Source organism: Notechis scutatus, chromosome Z (genome assembly GCF_049901735.1).
Source record: "Notechis scutatus isolate UNSWTSFEM ecotype Mainland chromosome Z, rNotScu1.2, whole genome shotgun sequence".
Taxonomy (NCBI): domain Eukaryota; kingdom Metazoa; phylum Chordata; class Lepidosauria; order Squamata; family Elapidae; genus Notechis; species Notechis scutatus.
In genome coordinates, this window is record NC_142025.1 from 3,153,162 (window position 1) to 3,168,881 (window position 15,720).

The following is a 15,720-nucleotide window of genomic DNA, read 5'->3' on the forward strand; positions in this document are numbered from 1 at the left end:
ATGCACGCCCCCACAGGCCTCTTAGGAAGGGAGTGAGGTCAATAGTAAACAGTCTAAGGTTAAAGTTTTGGGGGTTTGGGGAAGAAACCACAGAGTCAGGTAGAGTATTCCAAACATTGACCACTCTGTTGCTGAAGTCGTATTTTCTGCAGTCAAGTTTGGTGCGGTTAACCTTGAGTTTGTATCTATTGTGTGCTCTTGTATTGTTATGATTGAAGCTGAAGTATTCATTGACAGGTAGGACATTGCAATGTATGATTTTATATACTATATTTAGATCAGACCGGAGGCAACTCTAGGTCTAGAGTTTCAAGTCTGGTGGCATAAGGTATTCTGCAATGAGTAGAGGAGCGGAGAACTCTTCTTGTGAAATATTTCTGGACTTTTTCAATTGTGTTAATATCAGATACATGATATGGGTTCCAGACTGATGAGCAGTATTTAAGAATAGGTCTAGCAAATGTTTTGTATGCTCTAGTTAGTAGTGTGATATTACCAGAGAAGAAGCTACATAGGATTAGATTAACAACTCTTAATGCCTTTTTGGCTATGTAGTTACAGTGGCCTCTAGCATTTAGATCATTTGAGATGAGTACTTCAAGGTCCTTGACAAAATTTGGATCCTCAACAAGGTCTTGACTATTTAGCTTGTATTTTATTTTCTGATTTTTTCTGCCAATATGTAAGACAGAGCATTTATTTGTTGAGATTTGAAGTTGCCATTTGATTGACCATTCTGATACATATTGTGGAAAGGGAACTTCACGAGGACAGTGGTGTCACCCAAGCAGGAAAAGCCCAAAGGGAACATCAAGCCAGCCATAAAACAAACTTGCATAGGAAAAGAAATCAAATAAAAGGTATTAAAGAAACCCCTTAGACAAAAGCCCAAATAATTAAGAAAACTAGGGAAACAAGAAAAGAAAACCCTTACAAACACAAGACATGCCAAATCAGCAAAACAAACAGACAAAAGACACAAAATATATTGCAAAGGAGACAGACAGGAGATTGCCACAAAACAAATATAAGAAACCATTAAGCTAAAAAAGATTAGGACAAAACCGATAATCCAATCAAACCCCCCCGCAAAGTTTGCCTTCTGCACCCCGTGGAGTTTACCCTCCGGCGGAAATGAAGACAACCCCTGACAGGATTTAAAACATTAAGAAATACAAACACAAGCACTCACACACAAAAGGAGAAAAAAAGGTATAAAAATCAGGGACTTACCATACAAAGGTAGCTAGCCCAGGAACGCAGGCTTCTTGCTATCTCTCGCCTTCCTGAAAAAATAAAAAGATCCAGCTTTCAAGCAGTTGTCCGTATCCTTGCACCGGAGCTCTCCCAGCGGGAAAATCGAATCCTCAGAAGAAAGGCATTTTGACAGCCTTTCAACAATAGTCAAGGTCTTTTTGAAGGGTAGCAGTATTGTCTGTGGTGTTGAATAGCTTTACATCATCAACGAAGAGAACGCAGTTACCGTATTTGCCGGCGTATAAGATGACTTTTTGCCCTGAAAAACATGCCTCCAAGTGGGGGGTCGTCTTATACGCCGGGAGGACTCCGACTCCCACTTCGAGCTTGAGTTGCAGCCGGGAGGGAGGCTGGGGGAGAGCGGTGTGTGTGTGTGTGTGTGTGTGTGTGTCGGGTGTCACTCGCCACGTGCTGCGCAACCTTTCCCCCTCTTCCTTCCTTAGTGGTGTGGGGAGGAGAGGATTCGAAGATCCTCACGTGCGGCGTACTTTTCTTTTTTTTTTTCTTTTTGCACGCAGGTTTTGCATGCGGGCGGCTGTAGGTTAAGGATGGGGAGCCCCGGGTGGGTTATCAGGTTTTACGGTGCTTCCAACATGTGCGAACGGTGGGAGAGCGGAGAAGAGAGCGAGCGAGCGCCCTGCTGTGTGAAATCCTGCCGTCAAAGCAACACTGGGGAGGCAGGGTATAAATTTACCAGGTTAATGTAGCAATGGTGATTAATGCCCAGAACATTGTTTGCGGGTATTGGGGGGTGTGTGTGTGTGTGGTGGTGGTGAGGAGAGGTTGTCCTTTGAATGCGGAAAAGTAGGTGTGACCTTGTGTAGGAAAATAAAGAGATCCTTTTTAGCGTGTTTGGCTTCTTTGCCTCCCCTCGTTCGTTTTGGACGTGGAGATAATGGCCTTCGGGCGGGAGGGAAGAAAACGGTAGCTGGATCATTTCAAATTTCACTTACTCTCCTGCCTCACTTCAATATGTCTGAGCGACTCCAGATACTGGAAGACTTTTTGAATGAAAGTGTTACCTCCATTTTTTTTTTTTAAAGAGGGCCACTTGGGAAAAAAAAAGATTCTAAGGAATTCCTTGTTTCTTGATTAAAGAGAAGGCATTGAATATACTGTTCCTTGGCAGCCTTTTCAGTGTCCGGGTTTTTGGTGTGTGTGTGTGTGTGAGAGAGAGAGAGAGAGAGAGAGAGATCAGCTGTATTGAGAAGAGAACGTTTCCTGTGTTCTCATTTTATTTACAACATATTTTACGCTTAATGGTAAGCAATGAAAAATATTTTTAAAACTCATTTCTAAACTCCATAGCTATTTGCATATTCTTGGTTCAAAATTGGATTAGCTCATTTCAAAATTGTCCAAAGCAGAAAAGTGCGTCAAAAAAAAAAAGTGCAAAAGTGGAAGGTGTGTGGAAGAGGGGGTAGTCTTATACGGCGAGTATATAACAAACTCTATATTTTGAGTGGAAATGTTGGGGGGGTCGTCTTATACGCCCAGTCGTCTTATACGCCGGCAAATACGGTACTCTTAATATGATCACAGAGGTCATTTATGTAGAGTATGAAGAGAGTTGGTCCTAGAACACTGCCTTGGGGGACACCACTGTTGACAGGTACAGAATTTGATAGGATGCTCCCAATTTTGACCATTTGTTGTCTGTTTGACAGGAATTCTTCTATCTAGTTATATAGGTGTCCAGAGATACCGTAAGATTTTAGTTTTAGGAGTAGTTTGTCGTGTACCACTGAATCAAAGGCTTTTACAGAAGTCTATGTAGATTGCGTCTATTGCTTTGCCCTGATCGAGTTGTGTAGTCCATATGTTTTTGCAGTATAAGAGTTTCAGATTACAGGATAGTTTTTCCCTGAAACCAAATTGTTTATTAGAGAGTAGGTTGTTTGTCTCTAAGTGGAGGATAATGGATTGGTTAATAATTGATCCCATGACTTTACAGGTGGCTCAGCATAAGGAGATTGGTCTGTAATTTTCAACTAGGCTGGGGTCTCCCTATTTGAAGATGGGGATGACCGTGGCTTGTGACCATAGTTTTGGCAAGGAGCTGGTCCTGAAAGATTTTTCAAAGATTATGCTTAGAGGTTTGGCTATGGCAGTGGATAGCTTTTTTAAGAAGTAGGCACATATTCCGTCTGGTCCAATAGATAGGGATGGTTTTAGATTGCGTAGTGGTTTTTCAACAATGTCTTCTGTCACTAGTGAGTGCACACTTGGAATACTGCATCCAGTTCTGGTTACCACAAGTTAAAAAGTGGGTTTGAGACTCTAGAAAGTGTGCCGAGGAGAGCACAAAGATGATTAGGGGGCTGGAAGATAAAGCCTATGAAGAACGATTGCAGGGATTAGGTATGGGAAGTCTAACAAAGAGTAGGATTAGGGGTGACATGATAGCCGTCTTCCAGTATTTGAGGGGCTGCCACAAAGAGGAGCGCCTCACCTATTCTCCAAAGCACCTGAAGGCAGGACAAGAATCAACACCTGGAAACTAATCAGGGAGAGAAGCAAATCTTAGAACTAAGGAGACATTTCCTGATAGTGAGAACAACTAACCAGTGGAATGGCTTCTCTTTAGAAGTTGTGGGTGTTCCATCACTGAAGGCTTTTAAGAAAAGACTGTTTGAAAGAAGACCTCTGAAGTCCCTTCCAGCCGATTCTAGGCTCTAAAGTTCCACTTCAAAGCTAGTGTGTAAAATCACAACCCCACGCTGGTTTCCAAGAACAAAAGACTTTCTGGGTTCGGCGTGGCTTGTGGTTTCTCCGTGCAAGCTGCTGCAACAGCAATCGTGTAGGTCAACGTCCTAGGGTTAAGATAGGGCAAACATTTCTACCTTGCAGTTACCTGACATTGAATGGAATGGTGGAGTCTTTGTAATACTTCCAATATAAGTGGTCCTCTACTTACGACTACCATTGACATTTTCTGTTGCTAAGCGAGCTAGTTGTTAAGTGAATTTTGCCCCATTTTATCAGTTTTTTTGCTGCAGTCGCTAAGCGAATCAGTGCAGTAAGTTACTAAGACGGGTTCTTAAATGAGTCAGGGTTCCCCCCTTAACTTTGCCTATCAGATAGTCACCAAAGGGGAATCACATGACCTCAGGATAGTGCAACCATCATAAGTATGAGTCAGTTGCCAAGCGTTTGAATTTTGATCAGGTGACCATGCTGCAATGATTGTAATGTTTCAGGCCATTGAAACCTTAAACAGTCACTATATGAACTGTTGTAAGTCAAGGACTACACCTGTAGTATAAAGGTAGTCATGGGTGGTTCCAGGAGGGAGAAATCTTCAGAAAACCAGGTGGATAAATTTTTAAGTAAATGCCTGGACAAGGTGACCCCTGTTTTCAGAGGGCTGCTCAATTGAACTTGAGTGGCAATGCCACGTGGAACTTAAGGAAGGAAGGAAGGAAAGGAGGAATGGAGGGAGAAAGAAAGAAAGAAAGAAAGAAAGAAAGAAAGAAAGAAAGAAAGAAAGAAAGAAAGAAAAAGAAAGAAAGAAAGAAAGAAAGAAAGAAAGAAAGAAAGAAAGAAAGGAGGGAGGGAGGGAGGGAAGAAGGCGAAAGAAAAGAAAGAGGAGGGAGGGGAAAAGAGGAAGGAAAGAAGCAGAGAGAGAGAGGAAGGGGAGGAGGAAAGAAGAGAGGGGAAAAGGGGGGATGAAGGGAAGGAAGCAGGGAGAGAGAGAGAGAGAAAGAAAGAAAAGGAAAGAAGGAAGATAGGAAGGAGGGAGAAAAGGAAGGAGGGAGGGCTGAATGAAAGAAAAGGAAGAAGGAAGGGAGAGAGAGAGAGAAAGAAAGAAAAAAAGGAAAAAGAAAATGTCTGAAGACATGGAGGTTACCTTAAGGTGTGGCTTTTCTCAGTTGACAGGAGACAGCAGTTTGTGCCGGGAGCCCAGGAATATCAGTGAATTTAGAGAAGTTGCAAAGCTGGTTCTACCACTCTCACTTTTTATCTGCGCAGCTCAAATCTCTTGCAATTTTTCTCAGTCCAAATCTCTTGCAACAGAAGAATTTCAGCCTGCTGACTGTTTTATTGCAAAGTTGGAAGTTGCAGTATCAACTGGCAACACCTGTGAAGTGAACTTGCAAAAAGCACTACAATTCTTGGTTCATCTCCAGGGTGGTATTTTTATTCTTTGTTTTTTGAAAATTGCAGGTAGTCCTCACCTCAAGTTACTTAGCAGTCATTTGAAATTCTGACAGATTTACCTCATTGAGATTTTACTATGATCCTCAAAAGAATTGCAAAAAGATGATTTTTCCATGGGCCATTGCAATCCACAAAAGTGCAGATTTTTTTATTAATGTCCTGAAAAGTTCGTGCTTTTAGAGCTTTGCAGCTCTGCCTTTTTATAGTTGTTCCCAATATGATAAACCAAGAATTCCTAGTTGTATTTATATTTTCTGGATTTCAGCTCTTTTTTTCCTTGAGGAACAGATAAAAGCAATTAATTTCTTTGTCTTACTAATGATATGGAAAGAATATGGCATTGCTTTCTTTGGGAATATTTTTTTAATTTCTCCATTCTGAGATCTCATGGTGGTCTTCCATCCAAGCCCTAACTAGGTTTTTGACACTTTATGATCTGCTCCAGTTGCTCTCTGCCCTTTATTAAAGAGATTAAGTAAATATCTTTATTTTGAATGATTTCTTTCCTCTTAGTTAACTTTAATCTCCTGCTTTTCCTTCAAGGAACTTGAGGCAGTGTAGCATGAAGTATTGATTTCCATTTCAGAGCAAAATTGGTGTTAAAAATGAAGAAATATTTTTAATGCCACGAAGATTCATCCTTTCCATATTTCATATTTCCATTTTGGGTAATGGTTTGCCTTTATCTCCCCAAAAGGGCCTGGACTTGTCTTTACGTCCGCCATCTTGTTTTGTCAGCCTGGGAAATAATCTTCTTTTATTAGAGGGTTGACTTCAGTTTCATTAATTTTTCTTTTCGCTGAGGAAAAATAAAGGGGATAAGGAACCTGGTGGGGAAAAAAGGCCACCATTTTCTTGGCTGCTGTCAAACCAAACCAACTTTGCCTGAGTCATGGAAGGCCATCGATCAGCTCTTCAACTTCGCCATTTTGTCTGTTCCTGAAGTGGAAACATTGGCAAAATGGCCTCCCTGTGTTGGCTTTCAATCCACGTGAAGAGAAACCATATTTAGTGGGGGGGGGGGTTTCACAAACCCCCCCAAGGCACCAAAATAATAAAAAAGGACATTTCTGAGGCAAAATCAACAAAATCTGCTATTTCTCTCTCTTTTGGGCTTTGAAGTACTCTAGAAAAAGTACAGAGAAGAGCAACCAGAATGATTAGGGGACTGGAGGCTCAAACATATGAAGAACAGTTACAGGAACTGGGCCTGGCTAGTCTAGTGAAGAGAAGGACCAGGGGAGACATGATAGCAGTCTTCGAATATTTGAGGGGCTGCCACAGAGAGGAGGTGTGGGGGTCAAGCTATTTTCTAAAGCACCTGAAGGCCAGACAAGGAATAATGGATGGAAACTGGACAAGGAGAGATTCAACCTAGAAATAAGGAGAAACTTTCTGACAGTGAGAGCAATCAACCCATGGAACAGAAGTTGCCCTTGGAAATTATGGGAGCGCCATCACTTGAGACTTTCAAGAAGAGATTGGACTGCCCTCTGTCAGAAATGGTGTAGGGTCTCCTGCTTGGGCGGGGGGTTGGACCAGATGACCTACAAGTTCCCTTCAACTCTGATTATCTGTTATCTGAAGTACAGGCAGTCCTCAATTTATGACCACAACTGAGTCCAAAATTCCATTGCTAAGCAAAACAAGTGTTAACTGAGTCATTTGCACCGTTTTATGACTTTTCTTATCACAGTTGTTAAGTGAATCCCTGCAGTTGTTAAGTGAGTCACAAGGTTGTTAAATGAATCTGGCTTCTCCGTTAAATTTGCTTGGCAGAAGGTCGCAAACAGGGATCAAACAACCTCCGGACACTGCAGCCATTGTAAATACGACCTGGTTTGCAAGTGTTCAAATTTTGTTCCCATGACTGTGGTCATTAGTGTGAAAAATGGTCATAAGCCCCCCCCCTTTTTTTACAATGCCATTGTAAATTCGAAAAGGTCACTAAACGAATAGTTGCAGGTGAAGACTATCTATAATCAAGTAATCTGTTGAATATTTCTGTCCATGTTTAAGAGAACTACAATGCCGACATACCGTATTTGCCGGCGTATAAGACGACTGGGCGTATAAGACGACCCCCCAACATTTCCACTCAAAATATAGAGTTTGTTATATACTCGCCGTATAAGACTACCCCCTCTTCCACACACCTTCCACTTTTGCACTTTTTTTTTTTTGACGCACTTTTCTGCTTTGGACAATTTTGAAATGAGCTAATCCAATTTTGAACCAAGAATATGCAAATAGCTATGGAGTTTAGAAATGAGTTTTAAAAATATTTTTCATTGCTTACCATTAAGCGTAAAATATGTTGTAAATAAAATGAGAACACAGGAAATGTTCTCTTCTCAATACAGCTGATCTCTCTCTCTCTCTCTCTCTCTCTCACACACACACACACACACACACCAAAAACCCGGACACTGAAAAGGCTGCCAAGGAACAGTATATTCAATGCCTTCTCTTTAATCAAGAAACAAGGAATTCCTTAGAATCTTTTTTTTTTCCCCAAGTGGCCCTCTTTAAAAAAAAAAATGGAGGTAACACTTTCATTCAAAAAGTCTTCCAGTATCTGGAGTCGCTCAGACATATTGAAATGAGGCAGGAGAGTAAGTGAAATTTGAAATGATCCAGCTACCGTTTTCTTCCCCTCCGCCCGAAGGCCATTATCTCCACGTCAAAACGAACGAGGGGAGGCAAAGAAGCCAAACACGCTAAAAAGGATCTCTTTATTTTCCTACACAAGGTCACACCTACTTTTCCGCATTCAAAGGACAACCTCTCCCCACCACACACACACACACACACCCCAATACCCGCAAACAATGTTCTGGGCATTAATCACCATTGCTACATTAACCTGGTAAATTTATACCCTGCCTCCCCCAGTGTTGCTTTGACGGCAGGATTTCACACAGCGGGGCGCTCGCTCGCTCTCTTCTCCGCTCTCCCACCGTTCGCACATGTTGGAAGCACCGTAAAACCTGATAACCCACCCGGGGGCTCCCCCATCCTTAACCTACAGCCGCCCGCATGCAAAACCTGCGTGCAAAAAGAAAAAAAGAAAAAGAAAAGTACGCCGCACGTGAGGATCTTCGAATCCTCTCCTCCCCACACCGCTAAGGAAGGAAGAGGGGAAAGGTTGCGCAGCGCGTGGCGAGTGACACCCGCCACACACACACACACACACACACCGCTCCCCCCCCAGCCTCCCTCCCGGCTGCAACTCAAGCTCGAAGTGGGAGTCGGAGTCCTCCCGGCGTATAAGACGACCCCCCCACTTGGAGGCATGTTTTTCAGGGCAAAAAAGTCGTCTTATACGCCGGCAAATACGGTAATTTAAGATAGAGGTAGTCCTCAATTTACAACAGTTCATTTAGTGACCATTCTAAGTTACAGCAGCACTGAAAAAAGTGATTTATGACATTTTTCCCACTTAGGACTGTTGCAACATCCCCATTGCAGAGCCATGTGATCAAAATTCAGAAGCTTGGCACCTGACTCATATTTATGACAGTCGCAGGGTCCCAGGGTCCTGTGATCCGCTTTTGCAACCTTCCGATAAGCAAAGTCAGTGAACAAGCCAGATTCATTTAGCAACCATTTTACTAACCTAACAGCTGCAATGGTTAACCTAACAACTGTGGCAAGAAAGGAGCTAAACTTCACAAATGTCTCACTTAACAACATAAATGTTGGGCTCAATTGTGATTGTAAGTCAAGACTACTTATACTAGGAAAACGTGGTGGCATTTACAGCTAATCCCTGCCTGAACTGATTTCACAACATATTATGTTCTTTGCTGAACTTCATTAAAATATTAATTGTTTCAATCACTCATTAGCAAGCATAGCCCCAAGGAAGTTTCCTTATTTATTTATTTATTTATTGATCTTATCCAACTGGTAGGACTCCAGACTGTTGTTTTAGTGATGAAATTAAATCTGCCCTTACATAGAACACGTTGTGTAGTGCACCATCAAGGTGAATTATAGCCAGCAGAATTGAATTCACACAAAACTTAAGCTTTTTTCAGTGTTATCCCAATTTCATAATTCAACAGTTGAGCTGGTTATTTTTCAATGTTTTAGCTTTAGGATGGGGTGAGGTGGGATGGGGTGGGGTTGGGTTGGGTAGGATAGGGTGGGATAGTATAAATTCAATAGAGAATGGACCAGAACAGAAAATGAGTAGGATACAGCAGGGTAGAGTAATGGTAGGGTAGGGTAGAACAGAATAGGGAATTGAATGGAATGGAATGGAATGGAATAGAATAGAATGGGCAGAACGGAACAGAATAAAAAACAGTATTGGAAGAGACCTTGGAGGTCTTCTAGTCCAACACCTTGCTCAAGCATGAATTTTATTTCTATTAGTGGCAGTGCTGCTGATTGTATCATTGCATCATCATTGCCTCAATGTTTTTATTTTTGTTTCTTAAATCCATTAATAATATCTTTTAAAATGGCTAGCTGAAAGTCAAATACAGATCTTGCTTTGTTATATAATTTTTGCTTTGTTATATAATTACACTCCTTAAGACTCATTTTCTAGCCTGTATTTAATGTTCAGTAATTGCAAAAAGTAGATTTAATTTTTTTTCAAGTCAGTTTTGAGTTTTGGCAACTGCTTGAAGTCCCTGCAATTTTAAGGGCAGCATGAGTTTCTGCTTCTGAGTTTGTACTCTTTTTAAAGGAAATATTCTGCCTTTTTAATATTTCCTACACTATTTCAATTTTCTAGGACAGGGGTGGGTGTTAACTTCCTACACTTTCTTTCTTTCTTTCTTTCTTTCTTTCTTTCTTTCTTTCTTTCTTTCTTTCCTCCCTCCCTCCCTCCCTCCCTTCTCTCTTTCTTTCTTCTCTTACTTCTTCTCTTTCACTTCTATCTCCTTCCTTCCTTCCCTCCTCCCTCCCTTCCAATTTCTATAGCAGCACATCTCAGCAAACATCTCTAGGCAGTTCACAATTGAAAACGTATAGTACAATTAAAATCTTAAAAACATGTTTTTTAAAAAATAAAAACTGCTAAGAAAGCATTAAAACAGTAAAAAAGAAAAAAAAAAGTTTAATGGTCTTCCACCTCCTAGTCTAACCTAAGCCTAGCTTTGCAAAGTCAGCTCAGGCCTGACCCTGCTGAGACTCAGCCCTCCCTCCAACTATCCCAGGGGGGGCCCTTACTTGCAGAGACTTCTGGGAGTTGAGATTAGCCCCCCGTCTGGAGTGGCATTCCAGCGGTGAGAAAGGAGATCTAGGGGTCTCTGTTCCAGATTTTGAGAAACGGGGCTGCTTTTGCCTCTCCTGCTCCCTGCCCAGCCCCCGCGACGCCCCCCACACCCCCATCTTTGAACAGCGGCATCATGTGCCTTGGAGGCGAGCCCGGGCTTCTCCCTGGCGACGGTTGCCGCGGCGACCGCGTCCATAGCAACGCGCCCTGCCTCCGCAGCGCCTTCGCCGGGGAGCTGCTCCGCCCCGGGGCTGTCCGGGCAAAGGAGGAGGGCGCCGGACTCGGAGGCGGCAGTGGGTGAGTGGGGCTGCTGGGGAGGGGGCTTTCTGCACATACCCTTGGGGTGGGGGTGGGGGGTTATAGCGGGGAGCAGATTCAAAGTCTTCCCACCTCTTTGGATCCCCTCTGAGCCTCTCCAAGTTGAGAGCTTCTCCCTCGCTTGAAGGAGTTTAAACTCGGTTTTCTGAACCCCCCACCCCGCTTTCCCTCTCCCCAGGTCTGTGCCAAGCTCTCCCCAGGTATCGAAGGCGTAAAGATCTCGGGATGTCAAAGCGAAGTTGGAGCCAGGAGCGAATTAACCAACTTTCGGTTTCAGGGTGCCTTGAGTGGGTTTGAGAAAGGTAAGCCCATAACAATGTGGTAGCCCCAGCTGGACTTGGGAATCTTGAGAGAAATAGAGAGAGGGGGGGGGAGAGAGAGGGAGAAAGAGACACAGAGACAGAGACAGAGACAGGGAGAGAGAGAGGGAGAGAGAGAGGGTGAGAGAGAGAGAGAGAGAGAGGATGGGTGGACAGATAAATGACATAGAAGGATAGATAAATCGATTGTAGATAATACAGAAACAGATGACACAGAAGAATAGGTAGGTAGTTACAGTGGGTAGGTAGGTAGATAGATGAGAGAGAAATAATGATGTGGAGACAGAGAGAAATAACAAAGATAGATTAATTGAGACAGACACAGAGAGAGAATGAGGAGAGAGAGAGAAGACAGAACAATGGATAGATAGATGGATGAAGTTAAATAATAGATAGAGAGAATGATAGAGATGGACAGAAGTAGATGATACCCATAGAAAGAGAGGCGGGGTTGGATGGATAGATGGATAGATAAATAGGTGAGAGAGGTAAAAGGATGGACAGATAGAGGGATGGATACTATAATAGAGACAGAAGGATGGATGGATCCAGGAAAACAACCAAGCTCAGAGAGATTCTTGCTGGGGAATTCTGGGAGTTAAAGTCCGTCTTAAAGTTCTTAAGGCTGAAAACCACAGCTGTTGCTTTGCCGTAATAATTTGGAGTATTTTCTTCTGATTAAAGAACTAGCTGAAGATCTTTGGATCATGTCTTTATTTGATTAACCCTTTCAAAGGTCACAATGGAGGCTGACGAAGCGGTTAACGAAAACCTTAAAATGCAGTTTAAGGCTCTCCAGGAGCAGCAGCAGAAAAGGATGAAAAATCTGTTGGAGAAGAAAAAGGAAAATCAACACAGCCTAAAACAGGACAACAAAGAGAACCACGACAAGGCCTTCGGGATCCCAGATGCTCTCAGCTTATCGCTCTTGGCACCCGAGACATCCGACTCAGACATTGGGACGAAGTAAGGTGGCAACCTGGTTGAATTCGCATGACTGGGATTTATGAGGCTTTGGAGGGAAAACGGCATTTTCATTCTGACCAAATTCCTACAAACACCCCCCACCCACCCCCAAAATCCCATTGCAATTGCTTAATGATTAACTACCATGAAAATGTCGTAAAATCAAGAGAGTCACAGTGGGTGCCTCAACTCACAACGTTCATAATGGAAATTCTGGACTCTGTTACGGTCGTAAGTCAAAGACAACAGTTATTCCTCACCTTGCAACAGTTTGTTCTGGTGACCTTTCAAAGTCAGGACGATATTGACAAAAGTGACTTAGGACCCTGGTTCACACTTATGACCGTTGCAGCATCCCTGTGGTCACGTGATCAGAAGTTGGATGCTTGGCAACTGACTCGTATTTATGATGGTCGCAGTGTCCTGGGGTCACATGATCCCCCTTTGCAACCCTCTGATTGGCAATGGGGAAGCCAAATTCGCTTAACAACCATGTGACTGCAGTGATTTACTTAACAACGGTGGCACGAACGGTGGTAAAATGGGGCAAGACTCACTTAACAACTGTTTCACTTAGCAATGGATGTCGTGGCCATAAGTCGAGGACTAACTGTAATTCAAAGGGGGGGGAATTCAGAATTCTATCCCGCCCAAATTCCTTCATTTCTTTTTTCCAATCCTCGGCCCTTCCGCCCTGGGGATGGATTGCAACCACAGACTAGATCAAGGTGCCTGTTTCCCTTCTAGATTGCTGGAAACCGAAAACGAGCAGCTGCAGCACCAACTCCGGGAGCTGGTGGATGAGAACGGCCGGCTGTACAAACTCTTGAAAGAAAGAGATTTGGAAATAAAGCAGCTTCATAAGAAGATTGAGGAGGAACGGCAGGCTCTCCTGGGTGAGCAAAAAGCCACATTAAATTATTCCCTCCCCCACATCACTGCCGCGATTCCCTTTTCCTGGAGATTATGGTCCAGACCACCAAGTCTTCCAGAATTCATTCATTCTTTCTTTCTTTCTTTCTTTCTTTCTTTCTTTCTTTCTTTCTTTCTTTCTTTCTTTCTTTCTTTCTTTCTTTCTTTCTTTTCTTCTTTCTTCCTCTCTCTCTCTCTCTCTTTCTCTCTCTCTATTTCAAGGACCTTAGTAGGGAATGGTTTTAGAAATTTCATCGAAGTGTAGATTGGTCCAGCAAAATGCTCGATTTGTTTTTCCCTAGTGTGAAGGAGAACGGTTATCACACAAGGTGGGGAAACTGAGCCAGTTTAGCATAGAAGTGATGGTGCTAGCCTAGAAGCCAGGTGATGGTGAATTCTAGCTCCACCTTAGCCACGAAAGCTGGCTGGGCCAATCACCAGAAGACAGTGAGTTTTAGTCTCACCTTAGGCATGAAAGCCAACTAGGTAATTTTGGGCAAATCACTAGGCAACAATGAGTTCTAGTTCCAACTAAGCTATGAAAGTTGGCTAGGTGAATTTGGGCCAATTATTCTCTCTCAGCCCAGCCCACTTCATAAAGTTGTTGTTTTGGAAAAAAATAAGAGGAACAAGGAGTAATATGTATGTTTGCCACCATGAGTTACTTAAAGAAAGTAATACTACAATTGGGATAAAACTAATAAATAAATAATAAATATATAAATTTCATTCTCCTCCTCACCCTCTTCTCTGCAAATCCCACCCCTTTCCCCTAGTTGGGTCACAAACTGTCTGCAAGAAAATAACAAAGCTCAAGAGAGCACCGAGGACTCTTCAGTTCAACCCTGAACTATGAATATTATCTCCGGAGACGCCCGTTTCCTTCTTTTCAACTACCATTTTCTTTTCTTCTTTTGTTAAATTTTAGGGACCGCTGGTTTAGCAGGGGATGTTGCAGCTTCTAAAATAGTGGAACTGGCCAAACAGAACCGGCACATGACAGCTGAGATGGAAAAGGAGAAAACCAGAACAAAGCAGATGAACAACCGGATCAAACAGCTGGAAAAAGATGTGAGGCTTCATTTTCTTAGTGTAGGACTTTGATGATGTCATGGCTTAAGACTGGGTGACTTTAGGCCAGTCACCAGGAGACTGGGAGTGGTAGTCCCTTTTAGGCACAAAAGCCAACTGGATTGGGACCAACACACCTCACAAGGTGGTTGTTGCAGGGAAAATAATAGGAAGGGTGTTAGGTATGATCACCACTTTGAGATAATATCCATCCATGTATCAAAAAAGGTGTGATAAAAAATATCTAATAATACTAATACTAATAACAATAACAACAATAACAATAACCACTAAGCAAATTACCCCAACTCTTTAAAAATAGCTTTATGATTTTCAGAAAAACAATAAAATACAAATTTATATAAAGGTGAAGGGAATAAAAGGGAAAAGTTAAAAGTGATAAAAATATACTTTATTTGTTCATCTATTTATTTAATCACATTTATTCAGCATTCATCTCATAGTTCAGGCTCATATTTAATAAATATGTTTTACTTATCTCTAAAACTGTTTTACTCATCCATCCATCCATCTACCTGAAGACATAAATGTGAGTCAGTTGTCAAGCATCACCTGACTATGGGGAATGCTGCAATGGTCATAAGTGTGAAAAAGGATCATAAGTCCTTTTTTCAGTGCTGATGTGACTTTGAAGTCACTAAATGAATGGTTATAACTTAAGTTCAAGGACTACATGCCGTTGTGTCCAAGCAGCAAGAAATCAAATTACCCTAATCTTCTTGCTTTGCAATTGTGACCCCAATCAACAACTGTTTCTAGAAGAGATTTCCACCTCTGTTTCAAGATTTTATCTTTGTGACAGTTGCTTAATTTTAGTTCTGCTGGGGATTAGTTGGTTGAGGGCCAACATAGCCAAACTGTTGGCATGATCTGTGTGTATTCCATCACTGGAGGTTTTTAAGAAGAGATTGGATAGCCATTTTTTCCTGCAATGGCATAGAGTTTCCTGTTTGAGCAAGGGGTTGAGCTAGATGACCTCCAAAGGCCCTTCCAACTCTGTTATTCTGTAGTCTATGTCTCTTCACTTAGCAGTTTGTATGTAACTACATCTGTCTGATTTTTCCAGCTACAGATGTCAAACATTAAGTTGCACTCCCATGGTGACAGCCCAGCTCTCCGTAGAAAGTCAGACACCACTATGGTAAGAGTTTCAAACTCCATAAAATTGTTCCTTTAAGATCCATTTTCTCAATTTAACTTCTCTGATTTTCAGGGTCTCCTCTGTTTATCTTTCATGGTGAGTGTGTTTAATTGATCCAATTGTTTAGGTTCTTTCACCAGTGTGAAACGGTGAGGGGAGCCTGGAAAGGCAAACTGGTTTTTTCTTCTTCCTTTTTTCATATAAATTTTATCAAAAGTTTTAGAAAGAACAAAGGAGGAGAGGGAGAAGGAGGAGGAGGAGGAGGAGGTTCCTTGGTGCTTTCTGAGCTGGGTTGGTTTATTGCAGGTGTTTCGTTACCC

General features: G+C 42.3%; 1 protein-coding gene across 2 annotated transcripts in view; it reads left to right on the plus strand.

Annotated features, from left to right (window-relative positions):
* The first annotated feature begins 10,816 nt into the window (after positions 1-10,816).
* Positions 10,817-15,720, plus strand: part of CCDC13 (coiled-coil domain containing 13) — a 38,736-nt gene continuing 33,832 nt past the window's right edge. For both annotated transcript variants that reach the window (XM_087947100.1, XM_087947101.1), the window contains exons 1-6: positions 10,817-10,948; positions 11,148-11,271; positions 12,026-12,255; positions 13,003-13,151; positions 14,096-14,238; positions 15,326-15,400. In XM_087947100.1, coding sequence (XP_087803226.1) covers positions 12,032-12,255; positions 13,003-13,151; positions 14,096-14,238; positions 15,326-15,400 — 591 coding nt within the window. In that variant the 5' untranslated portion in view covers positions 10,817-10,948; positions 11,148-11,271; positions 12,026-12,031. The remainder of the gene's footprint in view (positions 10,949-11,147; positions 11,272-12,025; positions 12,256-13,002; positions 13,152-14,095; positions 14,239-15,325; positions 15,401-15,720) is intronic.